The 24,129-nt window shown below is 41.2% G+C and overlaps 1 protein-coding gene across 1 annotated transcript in view; it reads right to left on the reverse strand.

Annotated features, from left to right (window-relative positions):
* Positions 1-891: 891 nt before the first annotated feature.
* The window catches only part of KDELR3 (KDEL endoplasmic reticulum protein retention receptor 3), a 50,983-nt gene continuing 27,745 nt past the window's right edge, over positions 892-24,129 (reverse strand). Inside the window, exons 3-5 of the mRNA XM_077452359.1 lie at positions 10,464-10,622; positions 8,494-8,746; positions 892-5,324 (exon numbers count right to left, since the gene is read on the reverse strand). Of these exons, the coding sequence (XP_077308485.1) occupies positions 5,284-5,324; positions 8,494-8,746; positions 10,464-10,622 (453 nt within the window). The 3' untranslated portion in view covers positions 892-5,283. The remainder of the gene's footprint in view (positions 5,325-8,493; positions 8,747-10,463; positions 10,623-24,129) is intronic.

Consider the following 24,129-nt stretch of genomic DNA (forward strand, 5'->3'; position numbering starts at 1 on the left):
AAACTTTTTTTTTTAGACTTTCATAGATGTTTTTTTTTTGAAAATCAGATTGTTTTTGAGAACAAAAGTAGAACTTTCTTTTTACAACAAACGTATCGCATAACTGAGAGGACAGTGATTTATCCATTCTTGTGGCTAGCCGGCCACATAATGCATGCGTTCACACTGTACAAAAGACAGCAGTTCATACAAAACAAAGAAGCATTGTCTAGGAAAGGTACATCTGAATCCGTAAACCTTGAATTACTTTGTTGTGTGCGCCCTCATTTAAACCTAACCCTCAACTCCGCTCCCAGCCCTTAGCAGGGCTATCAAGAGGTGCAGGGTTGCCACATACCCCTAAACAGAGGGGAGTGGTTCACAGTATTTGTATATATTAACCATTGGTTAAAACAAAACAATACATTCAACCACTGCAGATCTAGATGCCACCACAGTAAGTATATTCCTTCAGTTTAAATTGTTTAAATTTAAATTGTACAAGGAGCGCTACCGTACCGTTTCCCCCCCCCACATACCTCATCCGACTGGCTAACAATTTCTATGGTTAAGCAAACAATGTTGTCCTGCCACCGAGAAATTTATTTTGAACCAGGCATAGGGGAGCTAACCCAGGAACCTCTAGCCAAGCATCCCAGATGTTTTCAAACTTCCTTGGGCTACCTCGATGCTTGTATGTCAGCTGCTCCCTTATAAGAGAGTCATTTACCGCAGAAACCCATTCCGTATTTGTAGGAGGTGATACAGAGAGCTATTTTCTGGCAATAAAATTTCTAGTTAAAAATAATGCCATGAGGATACTGTTCATCTAATATACTTTCATAGACTTTACTACTGCTTTAAGAAAGACACACAGCTAGTACTTTAAAAAAAAATCAATTCACATTGCAATGATTTACACAAATATTTTATTTAGTAGAAACATTCTTTTAGACAAAAACACAGCATAGTTCCTCTTTCACATACAATGCTACCACCCATATTTGAAAGCTGTTTTGTCACAGTTTCCATTACAATATATTTTCAATCAAATCTGTGTTGAATTTTGCCAATGGCTGACAAAGAAAAGCATTTGCATTCAAAACAATATTCCATACACATCCATATAAAGCTAGAACAAAGCATTAGCAAAATAGCCCTTTAAGATTAAAATAAATAACTTCTAACTTTTGATAAAAAGAGGACCCTGATGCTGCTACACTTGTCCTAAAGAGATCCGGTTACTAACTTAAAAAATTGCTATACAATATATGGAAAAATCAAATATTTTAAATGCTTGCAGCTTTTTTATTTTTATTAACTTTCCATGTGCTCAGTCCCCTTAGCACAGCCCCCTTTCTCTGGCCATGTCATAGCCCTTTCCTATTCTAGAAGTACATTATTACTCTCTGTGCTGACTCAGCATCTCACCTTAGTCCTGGTTCACACCTATGCACTTTTTAGAGCATTTTCCGATTTGCAGAAACACAACACAGTCCATTTAACATGGTTTCCTATGGGTCATGTTCACATCTGTGCATTTTATGGAAAGGACCAGAGAATTTTTTCTGGTTTTTGGCGCCATAGACTTCAATGGATCAAAAACATGTATTGGAATATGCAAACTGCATAGGTGTGAACCGGGCCTTGCATGTGCTGACCCCACTACTTCTGCTGGGGTTGCTGATATCACATCTAAAATGGTAGTGTCCAGCAGCAGGAAGATTGTTATTGATCTGGCAAAGGGGTCTTTTTAAAGTTTGTCAAAATTTTTAACAGGAAAAAGTTACCCTGCCCCTATAAAAAAAAAAAAAAAAAGCAAGCCAGACAAAAGAAGACACATTCCTTTATCTAAACAAAAAAAAAAAATGTAAAATTACAGTACCTTATTTTTTCCTAAACTGGTCCATTTTCTCGGTTTAAACATTTGATATTTTTTTTTTTCTATTGTGAATAAAATATGGATTTATGAGATTTGCAAATCATTGCAATCTGTTTTTATGTAGATTTTACACAGCTTTTTTTTCTCACAACTTTCTTTGGAATTGGGGTTGTACTAGGGTTTAGTTATCTATTATAGTATATGACTAATATTTTTGGTTTCAACCAGGAAAAACAAAATCACATTTCTTCTACAGAGAGAAAATTGGAGGGCAGCCTGCATTGGGGCGTATTCAGGCCTTTCTAGTGTGGTGCACTGCAGGAATGCTGCGTGCATTAACACATGTTAACATGTTGTTGTCCAATCATTGTGAACAGCACCCCAATGCACCTCTGATGCACTATTGTGCACTGCATTGGAAAAGTATGGTGCATCTGATTTTTGGTCCTTTCTGATGCATTTTAAGCAACACACATCAACATAACTCACTAGAACAGAGAGATCTGAATGGTTCCTTTTTTTAGCCAGCATTTCAAACTCATGATTATCTTAGTAGTGCCTGTGGAAAAAACTTTTTTCACCAGATCTGCCCATCTGCGCTGTTTGGCAAATCCCTGTGGGTCCCCTGCAATTAGGTGGGCATATGACACTTGGCCGCTTAGTTCCTACCACTGACTCTCCCTATTTCCATCTATGCCCCATCCATCGTGGCTGTCTAGTTGACAGACTGCTGCCTGTCCTGGCGCAGGCACAGAGCTGTCTTGGGGAGGTATTCCATTCTTTTTCCTCTCCTCTCCTCTCTGACGCCGCGGTTCTCCAGGTGACCGCGCATGCGTGTCAGTGGGAGTGCGATGCATGACATCACTCCGCCCATGTCGCCAACATCACTTTCACCTGTCATGTGGCGGTATTAGTCAGGCGAGTCCTCCCTATATATGGGGAATCTCGCCTGGCTCACACTCAGCAGTAACCTCTTGGGAGGTAAAAACTGTAAATAAGCAGCAATTGATACTCTTTATGAAGTCATTTTGATTTCTTGATAATTATACATTGCTTATATCTTCTCTTGCTTTTTGTAGATTGCCAGATTATTGGATGGTCTCTTTAGACTGGCTGGCTTGCTGAGGGTTTATTTTGTAATACCTCAGCCACTGACTGTGCTTTTTATGCACATCAGTTTTTCTTTATCCATCGTCCTTACACTCTGTCCATGGAATAAACCAGTGAAGGATTGCAGGTTTTTCCTAGACCCTGCCTCCCCCTAAGCCTACACAGCATTCTCTGAGGTATTGACTTGCCGTGTTACTTATGATTAGATGTAAAAACATGATTACAAGCCCCAGCTTCTACCTCAACCTGAGGGTCTACAGATGCTTAAATGAGGATTTTCTTATATAGAGCTCTAGATTTTTATACTGCTGTTTTTTTTACATATTTAGTCTCCTTGCTGATATGGTCCTGGTTTGGCGCATAGGCGAGCACTCCATTCACCCCCTGTGACCAAGGAGTCACTCTTAACTTCAAGCTATTCAACTTTTTCTCCTGGCCTATCTGGCCATTTCTTATGTTGGACCCTGTCATACTATTGGACATGTAAGTACATGAACAAATGTAGACCACGCTCTTGCTATATTTTCATCTGTTGCCACTATGTGGATAAGATTATTTATTGGATGTATAATGTTACTAAAAAACTTTTTTGTATTTTAGATTATCAGTAACACACAAATTGCATAACAGATTATCCTTGAAGAAGGAGTTTATTATACTCCGTAACACATTGGATTTCAAATGCATATGGTTTTGTTTTATGTTCACAATTTTGGTGCATGTACAGTTGGATTTTTCCAGGAAATATATGCATCTTAAGTGATTTGTATAAATTCCATATTAGTATGGTTTTTATAAATATATGTTTTTTACTTTTGATACTTGTTAATAAAATTATCAAATAACTTTTACACATTAGAGTGTCTCACAATCTGGGCCCAAAAAGTCCCGGTTCCTAGGGGAAATGTTTGTAATATACCCAAGTTAGGGATGTTGGCCATTTTTTAGCAGATCAAATCCACCTCCATTTTTTTGATATTTATAATATAAGTAAAATTGCAGAAAATCAATGCAGCAACAGATATATTAAAAACAACCCGTTAGTGTAGGAACAAATGCTAAAATTGAAGTTTGGCCAGAAATGTAAACCCATTGATCAAAACAGTCCCATGTCATGATAAATATCTGGCTCACCTGATAAACTGTTATATTTTAAACTGTTATATTTGTCTTTAACAAAGTCCAAAACAGTTCTGGAACCACTGTTTTCTGGTGGACCAACTAATGCCTTCACTGTGCAATTTTCAGCCTGACGTATGTACTTCCTACTTAGCTACCATTGTAAAGCAACACACCCTGTAGGCGAGATATTGTTCTTCCTTTAAATATGCAAAGCATGCTGTTGACTGAAAACATTTGTACCGTTTGTACTTTGCACTTTGTTCTGCACTTCTGTGATCCAAACGGATATAAGTATGGCCAAAATAGCTTTGACTATACTTCTATTTTAATCTTTAGCAAAGTGAAGAAGATGAAGTCTTGTTTGGAGAGAGAAATACATTATAGGTACTCTGTTGGTGAGCACTTCAGCAATATCTTTAGTTGTATGTTTATTAGTTCTATTCATATATTTATTTTGATAATCGTCAGAATATGCCTAGGGGTTTTTTTACACTTGTGGCCATGGAACAGTAAAAATATGTGGTTGACCCACAGTTTTTCTGCCCCCCAAACACCGTACCCAGAGGAGTCTGTTCATATGCAAAGGCAAAAATTATACTCCCAGTCACATTTGTCAGGCAGTGCCACTGCCAAATGCAAACTCATTCAAGTGAATGAGGCCCCACTACAATCACTGTGCAATGAATGTGATTTTTTTTTTTTTGTGGTGGTGCAGCCTTTCCAGGGTTCATACAGGAAGAGGAGTGATCAACAGTGGACTGCTTTTCAGAGGGATGGCAAGGGCTGCCACTTGTGTAAATGAGCAAAAAAAAAGAAAAAGAAAAGTCAGATTACCTAATTAATATTGCTTTTCTCTATTTACAAACAGTGAGAAGCTTTGCAATCTAAAACCCCACAGTAACAACACAACCCAGTTTAGACTTCCAATGCACTAAGAAGACCTCACTGGTAGTCCATAATAAAAATATTGGAGTATTTGGTTTTCTTTATGCACTGTTTTTTGTATATATAAAAAGTATTTACAGTATGTATTACAAATATATTTTATTACACTTGACCAGTAAAAGAAAAAAACAAAAAACAAGTGTACCATTTTGGCTTCATTGTGAAAGGAGTTACAGAGCACAGTTCATTAGAAGTGAAAGTGCACTGTTTAAGTTCATTGCTCCATCAGCTGAAATCCTGGTCCTTTACACTGGCATCGGAAGACTCAGTTTCTTTCCACGGAGAACTGTAAGTACAGCAATATACACAAATCAGCCATTACCTTAAAGCATATCTGTCAATATTAAACCAAACAGATTTTTTAAATAAACCCCCAAAAATTAACATATTAAAAGAGAATTAAAGGTTTTAGTTTTTTTAGGAATAATACTTACCTCTGTGGATGTAGCATCTATCCCCTGACACCTCTGCACTTAGAACCGAGCGATCGAACATCACCGATCACTCAGTTTTCAGAGCTCCCCGAGAAGAGAGCTGTAGACTCAGTCACAGCTCTCTGCTTCCTCCTTGCTCATTGGAGTGCTGGGCTGTGGAGGGGGCGGGGTCGGCGCCGGCTGGCTCAGGCTCTCAGTGGTCAGGCTTAGGCTCTTGTGATGACGCGGTGCCTGGACTGACAGCAGTGAAGTCAGCAGAGAGCCGACTTCAGCCCACTCTCTGCTGAAAACAGGTTGCACTCCTGTGATCCATAGGGGAAGTACAGCCAAATGAGCTTTGGCTGAACTTCTCCTTTAATTATTATAATTGTGCAATACTTATGAAATGTTTATATCTGCCCCCTTATTTATTGCAGACTCAGCTGCTAGGAAACTGTTTAAGGTCAGGTGACCTCTTACCCCCTAAAACTGCTGAAATGTCAGACTCAGACAGAGAAAATAAAGATAAATCAGGAAGAAAAAAAAAATCTATCAAATTGTGATAAATTAGGACTGAATATTCAGATTCTTGCATAAACCTATTTGTGACTTTTTCTCTGGAACCACTTCAATACTGGACGCTTATACCCCGTTCCTGCCTAGGCCGATTTTCAGCTTCAGCGCTGTCACACTTTGAATGACGAATGCACGGTCATGTAGCACTGTACCCATATGAAATGTTTATAATAAGAGATTTCCTTGGTGGTATTTAATCACCACTGGGTTTTTTTTTTTTTTCTAAAACAAATAGACGGAAACATTTTTGGGGAAAAAAAAAACCAAGTTTTCCTTTTGTTTCTGTTATAACATTTTGCAAATAAATAATCTTTCTTCATAAATTTAGGCAAAAATGTTTTCTGCTACATTTCGTTGGTGAAAATAACCCAAATCAGTGTATATTATTTAATCTGTAGGAAAGTTTTATAGAGTCTACAAACTATGGTATACATATCTGGAAATTGATCAATTTTGATGTACTGACAGCCTCTCATTTCTTGAGACCCAAAAATGCCAGGACAGTACAAATATCCCCCAAATGACCCCTTTTTGGAAAGTAGACAGTTCAAGGTATTTAGTAAGAGGCATGTTTTTTGACGTTGTAATCTTTTGTCACAATTTTTTGGAAAATTAAAAAAAAATGTTTTCACAATTTTTGTTTTTATTTTGTACATACTGTTACCAGTGCAGTACAGCGTTGTCCTATAACTGATGTGGTGATCAGTGACACTGAATTTTAACAGTATGTACCATTTTTTTTCATACTTTGACCAGGTCAATACAGTGTTTCTATGGTAACTGTACTGCTGTAGTACTCTGGGGAGGTGATCAGGATTGTTTTTTGTACATACAGCAATTACTTATAATTGTAATTTTCACTGTTATACACAACCATTTTTTTCTGAATGAAATGCGTTCATTCAGTGTTTGCTGTTGTGATTAGCCCTGTTTGTACCATGTGATAGCTGTGACCAATCACAGCAAGCAACACAAATGTAAAAAATGAATGAAAGCCATCTATTGTGTACGATTGTCATAATTGGTCACAGAAATCACATGGTACTGGCAGCGGACTGGTACAGTGATCTATCATTTGCAATTTCTTAGGGACACAGCAGGTGATATCGCGCCACTGCTTGGCCCACGCGAGGAGTGTTCTGGGGAGGATGTCATATGACGTCCACCCAGAACAAGAGAGCTTCCCACTCGGCCTATAGACAAATGACGCCTGGGTGGGAAGCAGTTAAGCAACAGTTAAAAAGGCTGGAACCTGCCAACACAGTTCAAAGAGTCATTGGATATCTGTAAAAGCTGGCCATAGTTGCATATATTTCTTTTACACCCAGCACGCTACACAAAAGAAATTGAATAGGTACCTCCATTCATCATATAGCAGGCACCGCTACCACAGTAATCTCCACTAGCTTCCGGGTCCAGTGCTCAGTGGTTGCCCTGCTGCATTGTCTACACAAAAAGTCACCTGCTTGGCACCGGTGCCATTCAGGTAACCCTTTGCTTTCTCTCATTGAATGTAAAATGCTCTCTGGTAGGGGGTAATGTCATGATCTTCACCTCATCTGCTCAGAAAACACTTGGCTGAACACAGCTAAGGCACTGATACCCGCCCTGTGGGGCCAATCAAAGATTCCGTCACTGAAAAGTTGGATGCGTAAAATCGAGGCAGTTCACCTCATGGAGGACATTACTCATGCCAATAAGAATTCCTCGCGAAAAACCCTCTTGACTTGGTCTTGTTGGAGAGAATTTACCTCCACTACATTCTACGCAGATATCTTAGCGCAGCCCCACTGAGCAGCGCAAACTAAGCCTCTGTATGTCACCACGCGAGCCACCATACCCCCACCCTCTCTCTCCCCTCCTTGACCCTCCTCTTCTTCTCTTTCCCCCCCCCTTTTTACACTCTCTTGCCTTTTTCTGTTATTTCTCAGTTTCTGTGATAGACAACATGATACCCGGTCCTTGAATCAGTGCTGTGTTCTTTGCTCATTATCTCTTGCTAATTACTGATCCTGTCCCCTGGTGTATGGGACTGGGTTCTGTATGTGGATTTAACAGTGTATGTTTGTTGTTTATCTTTAATAAACATTTATTAAATAAAAAAAAGAAAACACTTGGCTTTTTCTCAACAAATGCAGCGTTCTCTGAATGGCACCCATACTAAGCAGGTAACAACCTGTGTTCAGTAAGCAACAGTGCAGTGTCTCGGCATGGGACCTAGAAGCTAATGGGGATTACTGTAGTAGTGATACCAACTATAGAGATTTTCATGGGCATCCCACAGGTATGGGACATACTTCCATTGGTCCATGCTGCCATACCTGGAATTCAGCTTTAAAGCAAAGAAGGGTAGAAGTGTTGGAATTGCAAGCCAGTCAGCTAATGAGAGTGAGCACTTTTGTTTCCTCTTGTTTTAGGGCCATTTTTAGTGCTTTGTATTTTTTGCTAGTTTTGTTATATCCTTACCTTTAGTTATATAGAGGTAGAAGAAGTCAAAGTAGAAGATGGTCTGCACAACTCCAGATACGACAGCTATTTGGTCATAGAAATTCTCAGTGTGGTAACGCCAAATCCAGTTGGCCAAATAGAGCAAGCGATAGAGCCCCAGGAAGAAGAGGTAGTGCGTAGTGATTGATTCTGCTTCGCCTGTCTTGCTTATCATAAAAAGCTGTGGCAGAATGGCCACAGATTCCAGATAGATGGAAAAAGTCCAGAGGATCTAGAAAGAATAATATAATGGTCACAACGAAAAGTATGGTTGGCATATAAAGATATTCACACATTTTACAATCTAATAGTAGAATTTACCACCAACTAAGTATTGCAGGTACAATATAGTGGGATATAAACTAAATTAATTGTTTTAAGTTTATCAAAAAAAAAGTGAAAGGGTGAATGTAGGCAACATTACAGGCTATTACCCTTTAAAACAAAAGCAATAATCAATGCTACCAACACATTAAAAGCAGGACACTGATGTCTAAACATTTCTGTGATGTACACACACATCCAACTCACAGTAAAGCATTAAAGATGTCTTCAATCCAAGTTGGCTTCCTTCAGATTCCAAAATCACTAATCCAGATCAGGCTGCCATCATGTAATTAGTAGATCATAACCGTATTTACAGTAGTTTTAGTTGCGTTAACAGACTGAGGGCCAATTCACACTAGAATCACACAGGCATGCGTTCTTGTGTGATTTCTGTGCGCTCCCCTGCAGTGTGATTTGGCAGCCCATGCAAATTGCACCAGACTGCACTAAAGGCAGAGCATGTACTACTTTTGAAAAATATGCCGGTGGGAGTATTCCCCTATGGGAAACTCATGAAGCATAGTGCAGAAATGGGTTAAGCATGTCCTCAAAGCAGTACCAGGTATAGATCACCCTGTATTGGAACGCCTTGTAGCAGTAGGAAGTGCCTAAGTACCTCAAAGGGCTGTAGGCTGAAGTGATGGTAAAAGTGTGATCTGTGGTGTGATGTAACATCTAGTCATCCACCTGAGCCTATGCCCTGAATTGTGGAATTTTAGCGCACATTTTAAAAAGTTTAACACTACACAAGTGAATACATTTCAAACATAATTCCTAGTATCTTGAAAGTTTTAATTTAGAATGAATACTATTTAGAAAACCTGCAATAAGTGGGGCTACAGTATCCAGTAAAGGGTAAACTTGTCTTACCTGTCCATCTCCCTGGTCCATACTCGGGCATTCATGCTTAACCCGTCACAGTGGGTATACCCCCCGAGGGTTGTTCTGAGTTCCATAGGGATGGACCACGGTCCTGGACCTGTATAGCAGCCTGCAGCTTATTCAATGTGTTGCACCATGTGCCAAGGTAAGAAGAGCCCATGCAGGATCCAATGCCCAAAGAAACATTATAGACTATCCCCATAGTGTTGGGTCTGGGTACGGCTCACAAAGTAGCAAGGGAGAAGAGGTCCAGCATCTTAGGACATTAGTAAAAAAACGGAAGTCTCAGAGTGTGGTAGGGTTATAGGTGTATGCCCAGGAGAACTTATTCAGCAAAGCTTTTCCAGTGTCCAACCACCTGAAGGTACTAGTTTATAACCCAGTGTCTGGGAATATCCAGCCAATGTCCTGTGCTGTATGATTATGATAATTGCTTTGGCTCCCAAACCAGCCCACTAACATAAAGCACACTTTTCTGGCACACACCACATCATACATGAACTCCAGACCTGACTGCATTTGAAGTCTTAAATGTGAACAGGTCTGCTCCTGAATACACAGTTATGTGAACATCCTGCTTCTAGTAACATCTAGTGTAGCATTGGCATTAATAGGTACCGCTATGCTGTATTAAACATAAATCACATCCTCAGTCCCAAACTATGCATAGCTGTACTCTGAATTAAGACTTACAACTTTAGTTAAAACTGCAACTGTATTTCCTAGACAGTATTTCTTACCTCCAGAGGTGTAAATTCATAGTTTTCTAGGAATGACAGCCCAACAACTGGTACCAGCAGAAACTCCAGGCGAAATGTATCATTTTCACTATCATACGTCTTTCGGAACCTCAGATAGATGAGGTAAACTGTGATATATGCGCAGATAAGGAAGACGAACTGAAAAGAAGCACAAATGTTATATAGTACTGGTAAAACACGCTTTAATGTACATGTTTCTATGACACAATATTTACAGCTACAAAATCTGAAATTAACCCCATGGCTACGATGGGACCTGGAGCCACAAAGGTTGGGGTAACATTATGGTATTTCTTCAGCTGATAAACCTGTGGAAGTCAAAGGGCTTACATGAACGCCATTTTTTTTGATCAAGTTGTTTTTATTAAGATGTTTGTACATTTTACAAACAAGCAAACAAACAAACATACTAATAAACTAAACGAAAAAGAAAATTCCATAAAATGGACATCTGCATCATAATCCTGAGCAATTCTGGCATACAAATCTTGTTAAAGCATATGAGTAATAAATCAAAAGCAGTCGCTATAAAGACAAAGCTTGTTTTTTTCTCCACACAGAATGAATGCCATTTAAAGGGTTAGATCACCTTTACAGAATAAAATGTAAAGGTGAACTAACATGGTACAGCACTCCCCTGGTCCGCGCTGTATTAACCTTCTGGGATCCTGAGCTTCTTGGGCTCCTGCAGCTGGTGGAACGGTGCGAGGACCATGAAATTGAAATTGCTGCTCTTCTATGGCCCAGATTGATTCACTGTGACAGCGCCGACTAATCAGAATTAATCTGGTTGGTTCTGAGAGTGTTGCATGGAAAGGAGTGAGGATTTCACATTCTAGGACCACTGCACCAGCTGTGAGGGACCTGACATCTTAGGATTGTCAGAGGTAAGGTGTTAGTTCACCTTTACCTTTTTTCTGAAAAGGTGTTCTAAATAAACCAGCGCTTATGTCAAAATACCCCAAACCCAATCCCCAACTATATAATGTGCCAATGTCCATGCAAACCTCAATCTTAAAAATGATATTAGTGCAAACATAAACTTCCAATAATAGTAAAAATGTCAACAACAAAAAAAAAATCTAATTTACAGTATCTCACAAAAGTGAGTAGACACCTCACATTTTTGTAAATATTTTGTTTCAATATTTTTATTAATGTTTTCACGTTCACAGAGAAAAAACAAAACAATATAACCAATGAAGCGGTTACAAGGAAATATAATTGTAAGGCATACATGGCATCAAGATAATAGCATTGCAAAGTAAGCTAAACAGTAAACATGTCATTGTAGAGTGTACATAAATGATTTCCCAGGCGTCTGAGCTTGGAGTATTGGGATGGTGCATTTGGAGGGCTCTATATGGGAAATACAGGTAGACCATATGTGCCACCATTGCACCCAAACACCCCTATTGGGAGCTTTACTGTGAATGGGTGGGGGCATTGGTTGTCATTATTTGTTTCCCCAGCAGTATTTGTTTACTAAAAGGTGTAGTTGAGGCCCTCCCTGTTTTTTAGGGTTCTATTTGCAATCAGTGTCTGCTCGTGTTTGTATTGAACAGGTAGGCACATCGTGTCTGATTGCAAGCTACTGGGGACGGGGGCGTTTTAAATCTTTATTTTTTTTTAACTTTTTTTTATTTTTTGCACTTTAAAAAAAAAAAATTTTTGATCAATTTTATTCCTATTACAAGGAATGTAAACATTTTTGTAATAGGAATGGTGTGTGACAGGTCCTCTTTATGGAGAGATGCAGGGTCAATAAGATCCTACATGTCTCCTCCAGGCTGGAAAGCATAAGATCAGGTAAAAAAAATTAACCAATCTCATGCTGACAGTCGTGATCGCGGCTTTGTTTACTCTGTATGAACAGACAATCTGTTCTCCCCTCAGAGTTCTGTGTTTACACACACAGATCCGGCTTCTCGGTGTGCCCCCGAGCAATCACGGGAGCCCCGGCAGTGATCGCAACTGCCGGGCACTCGCATCAGCTCTGTGTGCGCGCACGCACCCCCTAGTGGCCGTCTATGGTACTGATGTACCATGACGCAGATTCGCGCAGCCAAGCCATGTTGCAGCAGTGCAACTGCGGCATCTGGGCAGCATGCAGTTAATGGATCTCTTGTGGATGTGGTTGTATATTCGTTCCCATTCTTCCTTGGGTAGGTCTAAGGAGAGTTCTCTTTCCCATTGCTGGCTGAGTTTGTTTGCCTTAGAATCGCAGCCTATGAACAGGAGTGGATATACACCAAGATCAAGTGTCTTTGGGGTACTGTGATGGTACAGAGTGCTTCAAAAGGGAGAGTAGTCTCTGTGCCGTTTGGCACTATGGAGGAAGTGATTGATCTGTTAGTATTTGAAGAAGGGAATTGGGAGGAGGGGGCCGGAAACATTAGCATCTTGTTATTATGAAAAAGGTGTTCCGCTCTAAGTGAGAGTTCGCAGCATGGGTTATTTGGGTTGTGCTCCAAAAGACCAGGAGGGAAGTCAGGATTCTGGTTTAGAGGGGTCAGTGGTCCAAGCGAAGGGGTTAGATCAAATTTATTGCATGCTGTCCTAAAGGTCAGTAAGGTAGGGCCTATTAACGGGTGGGTGGTGCTTTCTTTAGGGATCGATTATTGTTCGATCCATGGTAGGTGGGAGATTGGTCCCTGGGCAAAAGAATCCTCAAACTTAATCCAGTCCTTAGTGTTTGTGTGGACGTGCCAGTCGATTATTCTGGTAAGGTGACATGACCAGTGGTACTTGTATATGTCTGGAAGTCCAAGCCCACCTTTTATTTTGGGGAGGACCAGTCTATCTCAGTTCAGTCTGGGGGTGTTGGCGGACCACGTGAAATTTCTGCAAAGCCTTTTGTATGATGTAAAAAACATTAAGGGAGTTTTTATTGGCAGGGTCTGAAATAGGTATAGGATTCTGGGTAGGATATAATTTATTTTAATAATGGCTGCTCTTACAAAACAAGAGAAGGGGCCCGAGTTCCATTTGTGGAGGTCCTGCTGTATGGTTTGAAGGATGGGTAGGAAGTTTCTAGAGTATAATTCGGATAAGTTTGTGGGGACCTAGATACCCAGGTATGTGATGACGTGGGGTTCCCAACTAAAGGAAAAGTTGGTTTGGCATTGCGTCACAATGGCTAAAGGAAGGGATATGTTCAGGGCCTTGGATTTTGAAAAATTTGGAGGTTAGAGATTGCTCTCTTCAAAACAAAGTCCTTTAGTAAGTTGGGTATGGTGTCTGACAGGAATAGCAGAATATCATCTGCGTAGGCTGCAATTTTGTATTGTTTGTTTTTGATGTCAATTCCTTTGATGTCTGGTTTGGCTCTTATTCTGCATAGGAGGGGTTCCATGGTAAGCACAAAAATGGAGGGGGCACAACCCTGTCATGTGCTGTACGATATGGAGAAGGCGCCCGACAGGCGGCCACTGACTCGGAATTCTGGCTGTGGGTGACTAGTATAGGGCGGGTATCAGTTAGAGTATGTCATCTGGAAATCCCATTGCCTGTAAGGCCGCCGTCATATAGTCCCATGTCACTCTGTCAAACGCCTTCTCCGCATTGAGACAGCAGAAAGCCTGGCTTGGATGTTGTTGAGAGCCAGTGATGGCTGTTAATAGCTTTTATGGTGTTGTCCCTGGCCTCTCGTCCAGGAATTAATCCGACCTGGTCTAATGAGATCAGTTTTGGGAGTAGGCAATTTGCGGAGACTTTTGCATAGAGCTTCGCGTCTACATTTAAAAGCAAAATGGGCCGGTAATTGGATACCCTAGTGGTGTCCTTGCCTGGTTTTGGTATAATCGATATGTGAGCTTCTAGGATGTCTTTGTTAGCTTGAGGTGAGGAGCAAAGAGCATTAAATGCTTTTGTAAAGTAGTGAAGTAAAACATCGGTGAAGGATTTATAACTGACAGTTAAGCCGTCTGGACCAGACCTCTTGCGCGTTTTCAGTTGTTTTAGGGCGGTTATGGTTTATTCCAGTAAGATAGGGTGGTTCAGTTCCGCTGATTCCTCCACTGTAATGGGTGTGAGGCTATATTGTTTTAAGAAGTTGTCACTGGTCTCTTTTCGGTCTGGGGTCTGTCCATTCGTATTTGTGGTGGGTAGATTATAAAGCTTAGTATAATATTGTACAAATTGGTCACCTATGGCTTCTGGTGTGGCGAATGTGTTACCCGCAGGATCTTTGATAGTGTAAATGTTTAACGCCGCTTTTCTGGGTTGAAGGGATCTGGCTAATAATTACCCTGAGTTGTTCCCAAATTTGTAGAATACTTTTTATGTAAGTGCGTATTTGCACTTTAGTGTTTTGTTTAACTCCTGCAAGAGCTCCTCCCTAGCTTTTAACAAGTCAATGAGAGCTTTGGTGGCCAGAGTTTGTGGGCTTGTTTGAGAGCGTAAATGCGTATGGATGGCTCCTCAATATGTGCTCTTCTGGCTTTATTTCTTTTAGCGGCTATAGAGATGAGTTCACCCCTGACTATGTATTTATGCGCTGCCCACAGCGTGGTATGTGTGGAATCCATAGATTTGTTCTTTTGGAAATACTGTGAGAGGAGCTTGGTGATTTTCTGCGATATTTCGATATCAGTCAGTAGAGAGTTATCTAGATGCCAGATCCTGGATTTGGTGTGTGTGTTCGAGAATGTCAAGGTCATGGAGATAGGGTTGTGGTCCGAGAGAAGCATGGGGTCTATGGTTGCCTTGGTGAGGAGTGTCAAGTCGTTCTGTGATAGGAAGAAATAGTCAATCCGGGAAGATTTGTTGTATTGTGGGGAGAAGACTGTGAAATCCTTTTCGTTTGGGTGCAGCGTACTCCACGTGTCATGTAGGGTCAGTTCGCCAAGTTGGGTTTTAAAAGCGAGAAGGGCTCTAAGTCATGGAGGATGTCCCTGAAGAGGAGTCTTGGGAGGGGGATAGGGCTACATTAAAGTCACGTCCTACAATCAGCATACCAGTTTAAAAGCATGTGAGATGTTGCAAGGTTTTACAAAAAAAGGGTACCTGATGTTTTTTAAGAGTATACAGGTTAGCTAATGTGATAGGTCTGTTGTGTAACGACCCCTTGAGAAATAGGTATCTACTCTTGTTGTGCTGGACATCTAGGACTTGGATGGAACAGTGCTTGGAGGTCGAAGTCGATAAAGTGTCTTGCGAAAGTATTCGGCCCCCTTGAACTTTTCAACCTTTTGCCACATTTCAGGCTTCAAACATAAAGATATATAATTTTTATTTTTGTGAAGAATCACCAACAAGTGGGACACAATTGTGAAGTGGAACGAAATCTATTGGATTTTTGAAACTTTTTTAACTAAAACCAAAAAATGAAAAGTGGGGCGTGCAAAATTATTCGGCCCCCTTGCGTTAATACTTTGTAGAGCCACCTTTTGCTGCGATTACAGCTGCAAGTCGCTTGAGGTATGTCTCTATCAGTTTTGCACATCGAGAGACTGAAATTCTTGCCCATTCTTTCTTGCAAAACAGCTCGAGCTCAGTGAGGTTGGATGGAGAGCGTTTGTGAACAGCAGTTTTCAGCTCTTTCCACCGATTCTCGATTGGATTCAGGTCTGGACTTTGACTTGGCCATTCTAACACCTGGATACGTTTATTTGTGAACCATTCCTTTGTAGATTTTGCTGTATGTTTGGGATCATTGTCTTGTTGGAAGATAAATCTCCGTCCCAGTTTCAGGTCTTTTGCAGACTCCAACAGGTTTTCATCCAGAATGGTCCTGTATTTGGCTGCATCCTTCTTCCCCTCAATTTTAACTATCTTCCCTGTCCCTGCTGAAGAAAAGCAGGCCCAAACCATGATGCTGCCACCACCATGTTTGACAGTGGGGATGGTGTGTTGAGGGTGATGAGCTGTGTTGCTTTTACGCCAAACACATCGTTTTGCATTGTGGGCAAAAAGTTCGATTTTGGTTTCATCTGACCAGAGCACCTTCTTCCACATGTTTGGTGTGTCTCCCAGGTGGCTTGTGGCAAACTTTAGACGAGACTTTTTATGGATATCTTTGAGAAATGGCTTTCTTCTTGCCACTCTTCCATAAAGGCCAGATTTGTGCACTGTACGACTGATTGTTGTTCTATGGACAGACTCTCCCACCTCAGCTGTAGTTCTCTGCAGTTCATTTAGAGTTATCATGGGCCTCTTGGCTGCATCTCTGATCAGTCTTCTCCTTCTCCGGCTTTAAACTTCTCCACAACAGTATTACGGACCTGCCTGGTGTGTTCCTTGGTCTTCGTGATGCTCTCTGTGCTTTCAACAGAACCCTGAGACTATCACAGAGCAGGTGCATTTATACAGAGACTTGATTACACACAGGTGGATTCTATTTATCACCATCAGTCATTTAGGACAACATTGGATCATTCAGAGATCCTCGCTGAATTTCTGGAGTGAGTTTGCTGTACTGAAAGTAAAGGTACCGAATAATTTTGCACGCACCACTTTTCAGTTTTTTATTTGCTAAAAAAGTTTAAATTATCCAATAGATTTTGTTCCACTTCACAATTGTGTCCCACTTGTTGGTGATTCTTGACAAAAAATAAAATTTTTATATCTTTATGTTTGAAGCCTGAAATGTGGCAAAAGGTTGAAAAGTTCAAGGGGGCCGAATACTTTCGCAAGGCACTGTATGCCCTTAGAGCTAGAGTTCTCATTGGAGGCGTGGTAGGCTTTTGGAAAGAAATTGCTATCAAACTTGGGAACGTTGTCAGATCGAAAATGAGTTTCTTGGACAAAGACTGTGAGTTTTAGTCTTCTGTAAGTTATAGAGTAGTTGGGTTCTTTTTTCTGGGGTGTTAGGACCATGTATGTTCAGTGAGCAGAATTTGACCTGTAGTGGAGGTTGAGCTGGTTCGTGGTGTGCCATGTTGAGGGTACGGGGGTCTGCTAATGTGGAGGGGGGAAATTTTTGTATAAATAAATATATACTATATTATTATGGGGGGGGGGGGGCGTGGCGATGCACAGAGTAAGATGTTCCAACCACTCTTTCTGCCGAATATCCTGCATATTATCCTACCCTACACTGCATCTGCAATATAACTACCACCGCAGACATGTCTAGAAGGGGAAAAGACCTCTTATCAGTGCCAGACCATGCTTGCCAAGTAGGGCAGCCGTCTACCACGCTCAGATAAGGAGGCAGCACAGAAGCAGTTTGCTAAGGCAAACTACAAGCACACTCCAGCCACACCGACCCCCTTGATACCAGCAACGGTAGCGGATATTCCTGTTGCTGAGGAGGTGGATCCTAACTGGGTTGAAGAGTACAGTGAGTACCCCTGCCCTCCTAGCCTCTCACCCTGAAGCCAATACAAAAGGAGTGGAAGACCCTGAACCAACACACAGAAATCCTGGCTGCGGTCACCTCCTGTAACCTTACCTTACGTACACTGAACTCTGAAGTTAAGGGTGTGAAAATGGAAAATTCACAGAATTTAAGAGGCTTTGATGTCACCTACACCATGCTATACCCGGCTCGATTGCACATGGCTGCAAACAACGAAACCCACTTCTTTGACAATCCGAATGCTGCTTCTGAATGGCTGGATCACAAGGAGCATACCCTATGCAGACAGGTGGCGACCTGAATATCAGCTTATTCCTGCCCAGTTGGGCTGTATTACTAATCTGAATACTCTTTCCTGCCTTATTGGTTTTCCTACTGCAAGTTTTCCTATTTAATTTACTGCCAATATTGATAGTGGAACTGCACGCTCCTTCTGAACACTGGATTAGCCAGAGACATTGGGGCCCCCATTTGTATCTGTCCTATGAGGACTCTTAAAGTTAAAGTTCTTTCTCCCAAGTTTTGTAGGGACTGTGGCTCCAAAATCAGGTTTGGTTGAGCTACTTAGCCTCACGGATGAGCTATAGTCAGCTATGCTGGGCCTCTCAATGGCCGATTGCAGTGTATGTTCTCCACATCTACCGTATTTATTGGCATATAACACGCACCCCAAGTTTAGAAGGGAATTTTAAGGAAAAAATTTTTAGGAGGGAATTTTAAGGAAATTTTTTTTAGGAGGGAATTTAAAGGAAAAATTTTTTAGGAGGCAATTTTAAGGAAAATAACTTGCATTTAAATGCCCATCAATGTAGCCTTATCAGTGCCATTTGCAGCCTTGCATTGCAGCCTTGCATTGTAGCCTTGTCAAACTTTTGAAGCCTTGTCAGTGTCGTTGCAGGCTTGCCATTTAAAAATGGCGCTGCCGAGATACAGATCGGATGTCCTGTGTATCTCGGCTATTTTCTGAGGCTTTCAGCCAGACTCAGCCGTTCTTGGCTTTCTGAAAGCTGGCAAAATCCACCAAGAGCAGCCAAAATCCACCGAGATGCTCACAATCGGCGTATAACAGGCACCCATGATTTTCCCCTGATTTTAAGGGGAAAAGGGTGCGTGTTATACACCGATGAATACGGTATAGTGTGACTGGCTATATATGTGACATTTTATTCTGTTATATGATGTCCCTGGGGGTACACCCCTGCTTTACTCTGTTTGGGCCCGTGGAAGGTCCTGGACCTCAGACCTTCATTATAGTTCCAAATACTTATGCCACAGTGTTACCTTGTCCTAGATGACCCAGCTGTGGGATGTATTCCTCCCCCATGTAGGCCAATGAACAAAGTCAGTTTTTATGGCAGTTAGATACGTCTTGCTGTCCTGGAATGTGTGGGGGTTGAATGATGGTGTGAAACGGGTGGCACTGTTCTCCGCTCTAAAGCCATATCCCAATGCGGTGATGTGTTTACAAGAAACCCACCTTCAATTTAATACCCTGTCGCTGCTTTGGCACTGTTTTTTTTTAACAGTTTCACTCCAGTCACATTGCTTATTCCAGAGGGGTCAGTATTCTTGTTTCAAAAAATGTTCCCTTTCACTTGATCCAATCCGTGTGGATGAACAAGGAAGGCATATCTTTCTGCTGTGTAAAATTGCTGGGGTAGTATGTTTATAGCCAAGATATATATTCCTCCACCCTTCTCTCCAGACTGCTTGAGATGGCGGCCGCAATTGCTGGCACCACACTCCAATGTGCCTATATGGGCAATGGGAGATTTTAATAATCGTCTGGATAAAAGCAAAGACAAATTTATATTGAGAGGGGGTGGGATTACCGGTGTTGCAAGCCCTACACCGTTTGCTATATTGATCTCAGAGTTGGGGTTATGCGATGTGTGGAGGAATAAATTCCCTAACCGAAAATGTTACTCTTGTTACTCTGCTTCACACAAGGGACTATCCCATATAGATTACTGCTTTAGTAACTCTATGGCGCTGTAAATGATACAAATGGCAGAATACCTCCCACAAAGTACCTCTGATCACCCACCACTGAGAATACAATTTGCTGTTCTAGGTAACACTGGTCCCAAGTTATGGAACTGGAACCCTTTCTGGTTTAATCTCTTCCCACCCACAGACCCTCTCCCTAAGGGGATTGAATCCTTCCTATATTATAATAAGGGTACGGCTAACCTTGGGGTGGTTTGGGATGCCCCTAAGGCACATGTCCATGTGCTTATCATCAAACAAATCTCCAACATTAAAAAAGGAATGGGAAACCCTTGTACTCAGGGCAGCAGGTACAGCGGAGGAACGGTATAATACAAATCCTTCACCTGCCTCGGAACGTAGTTGGTTGGCTGCCTAATCTCTACACCAACAAGTCACCCTTACAGCTGCTGAGAACAAATGGTTCTTTACACAACAGAAGTGCTTTGAGGAGGGGGAGAACACTGGACACTTACTAGCAGTAATATCTCAGTCACAACAGGGAGCATCACATATAGAAACTATCCATGGCCTTGCAGGGAACAAGGTGCAGGATGTAGCTCAAATCTCAGACGTCAGCCCCAAGGAGGAGGAACTGATGCAATTTTTGGATCAGTGTACTCTTCCATCATTATCCACAGAGGGCCGTAGATTACTCAATGAACCTATTACAATTGAGGAACTGAATGAAGCAGTGTCCGCTATAGCCAATAGTAAATCCCCAGGGACTGAAGGACTACCTGCAGAAACGTACAAACGATACAGTGAATCTCTTTTGCCCACACTTTAGGAGACTCTGAATGATGCTCTTTGGAGGGGGAATTTGTCTGTCTCTATGAGGGAAGCTATAATTGTATTGCAAAAACCGGGTAAGGACTTCTATAGGCCAATATCGTTAATAAACACGGATACCAGGGTACTTGCCACTCATCTTGCGAAAGTGGTTTCAGGACTCATACACCTTGACCAATCAGGCTTCATACCTGTACGGTCAATGGCACTAAATATTAGATGGCTCTTTCTAATTATACAGCTTCCGGTTGACAACCCAGGCAATGGGGCTGTGTTCTCACTTGCCGCTGCCAAAGCTTTTAAAAGCGTAGAGTGGAGATACCCATGGGCTGTTTTGCATAAGTTTGGGAAGACCTTTCTTGCATGGATTTAACTGCTTTATGCAGCTCCCATTGCGAGAATATGCATTAATGAAGTAATCTCGGAAGCTTTTCCCCTACACCGCGGGACCAGACAGGGGTGCCCATTGTCCCCTCTGCTCTTCGCCTTGGCGCTGGACCCTCTGGCGGCGATAGTAAGAGTGTCTCCAGCCATAGTGGGATTTCATAGGGGTGAGAGGGTAGACAAACTTTCCCTATATGCTGATGACACCCTAATATACCTAGGGGACACAGCAGGATCCCTGGAGGCTGTCATGCGACTGATAAACAAATTTGGTCAACACTCAGGGTTTGCCATTAATTGGCACAAGTTCTCACTGATGCCACTGGACCCTTTGCCTGCAGCCCTTCCTCCTATAGACTCCCAGGTTGACGTGGTTGCGTCCTTTAAATATTTAGGGGTACAGGTGACGGGATGTAAGAGACTATCTCGCATTGAATCTTAAACCTATCTTGCAGACATTTAGGCAAAAGTGCTCCAGTTGGTGCAAGCTGCCCCTCTCTGTCACTGGCAGAGCTAACCTCATCAAAATGGTGTGGGCTCCTCAGTTGCTATATATTCTCCACAACGCTCCCGTGTGGACCCCTCAGTATTGGTTCACCTGCATTGACTCCCAATGCTAGGGTTAAACTGACTATGTTATAATACCCCAAAGACCAGGGGGGACTGGCGGTACCTCATTCTTACACGACTTTCTGGCCGCCCAGTTGCAGCACTTGGCTGAGTGGGATCTCCCATTGGTGGCTGACCCCTCCAGGTCATTGCAGATTAAATCCTTATTGGAGCTTTCCGCTTTGTCTCAGCTGGAAATGGGCCTGACAGAAATACCCGGGCAATGCCCTAGAATCCAACTCCTACAGAAACTTTGGGTGGAATTAAAGCATAGATTAGGTATTGCAGGTTTTTTTTGCTGGTACCCCTATATGGCGTAATGGGTCCTATAGGGAACTGGCTAAATTTGGAAATTATTTTATTGGATAGAAGCTGGAGTTAAATATCTATCGCAACTTTTTCTCAGGCAGGAAGTGAAATAATTTGACCAACTTTGCACAGAGTTCCAGTTGATAAATACTAGGTTCTATATGTACATGCAACTCAGTCGTTCTCTCAAGGTTCAGGGTAGGACATCCACGTTTAAGGTAGAGAATTCAAATTTTTTTATGGATATTTTCTCCACCTCTGACAAGAAGGGGATCGTATCTAAGATATATGCATTTCTATTGACGTATATACAGGCCTCGGATTTGCAGCCTTGTAGAGAGAAATAGGAGGCAGTTGTCGGCCCTATAGTTGGGGATACTTGGGAACAGATTTTAGCGGCTGGTCCACAATAACAATATACTGATAAGGTAAAAGAATACATACCTTCACAGGAATACCCCTAATAAATTTTAAAAAAATTGGAGGGAGTGGCTGGAGACTCCGGGATACTTACTAGAATACTTCAAACTTCAGAGCGTCATATCCGGCTTTAGATGAGGTGTCAAATTGACATTGGCAGATTGGTACAATATGTATTTAGGTACGGTGGAGATACATACACTGAGAGAGTTTAGACAGGGAGGGAATGAAATAAAAAATTGAAAATTCCTTTTATTGTTGTTAGTGATGTTTATGTTTGTTTTGATTTTACTGTTGCTCTACCTGTGGTGCAGAATCCACTGTTGAGTTGGTGTGGACTCTATGCTAACAAGTTAATACTTTATGAGATGAAAACTAATCTTTGATTGTCTACCCATTTTGTATGGAGTCTACAGTATACTTGATTGTGTATTATACCTTTGTCTTTGCACAATAAAACCATTTTTTGATTTAAAAAAATATATATATATCTTTTCATGTGACAACACTGAAGAAATTACACTTTTCTACAATGTCAAGTAGTGAGTGTACAGCTTGTAACAGTGTAAATTTGCTGTCCCCTCAAAATAATTCAACACACAGCCATTAACGTCTAAACTGTTAGCAACAAAAGTGAGTACACCCCTAGTGAAAATGTCCAAATTGGGTCTAATTAGCCATTTTCTCTCACCGGTGTCATGTGACTTGTTAGTGTTACAAGGTCTCAGGTGTGTTAAATTTGGTGTTATCGCTCTCACTCTCATATTGGTCACTGGAAGTTCAACATGGCACCTCATTGCAAAGAACTCTGAGGATCCATAAAAATTGTTGCACTACATAAAGATGGCTTAGGCTATAAGAAGTTGGCCAAGACCCTGAAACTGTGCTTCAGTGGAGGTAAGTAAAAATTGTTTACAACCCCTTTAATGGCTGTGTGTTGAGTTATTTTGAGGGGACCGCAAATTGACACTGTTATACAAGCTGTACACTTACTACTTTACATCGTAGCAAAGTGTAATTTTTTTCAGTGTTGCCACATGAAAAGATATAAAATATTTACAAAAATGTGAGGGGTGTACTCACTTTTGTGAGATACTGTATATAATCAACAGCAGTGTTTCCACCTCTGTGCTCAGTGTTCCTTGGATTGGTAAAAAAGGCTTATTAGAAAATCACTCCTTTTATACAGTGGGTAAAGGAAAAAATCATCCGTCTTTAACCACTTCAGCCCCGGACCAATTTTCAGCCTAAGGACCAGAGGTCTTTTTACAATTTCGCACTGCACTGCTTTAACTGGTAATTGCGCGGTCATGCAATGTTGTACCCAAACGAAATTTGCGTCCTTTTCTTCCCACAGATAGAGCTTTCTTTTGATGGTATTTGATTGTCTCTGCGATTTTTATTTTTTGCGATATAAATGGAAAAAGACCGAAAATTTTGAGAAAAAAATATATTTTCTACTTTTTGTTATAAGAAAAATCTAATAAACTAAATTTTAGTCATACATTTAGGGCAAAATTTATTCAGCTACATGTCTTTAGTAAAAAAAAAAATGTCAATAAGTGTATATTTATTGGTTTGTGCAAAAGTTATAGCGTCTACAAACTAGAGTACATTTACTGGAATTTACACAGCTTTTAAATTTACGACTGCCTATCTAATTTCTTGAGGTGCTAAAATGGCAGGGCAGTACAAACCCCCCCAAATGACCCCATTTTGGAAAGTAGACACCCCAAGGAAATTGCTGAAGGGCATGTTGAGCCCATTGAATATTTTTTTTTGTCCCAAGTGATTGAAAAATGACACAAAAAAAAAAAAAAAAGTTTACAAAAAGTTGTC

This window comes from Lithobates pipiens, unplaced genomic scaffold (assembly GCF_037356315.1).
Source record: "Lithobates pipiens isolate NorthernLeopardFrog02 unplaced genomic scaffold, aLitPip1_a1.2 Scaffold_23, whole genome shotgun sequence".
Taxonomy (NCBI): domain Eukaryota; kingdom Metazoa; phylum Chordata; class Amphibia; order Anura; family Ranidae; genus Lithobates; species Lithobates pipiens.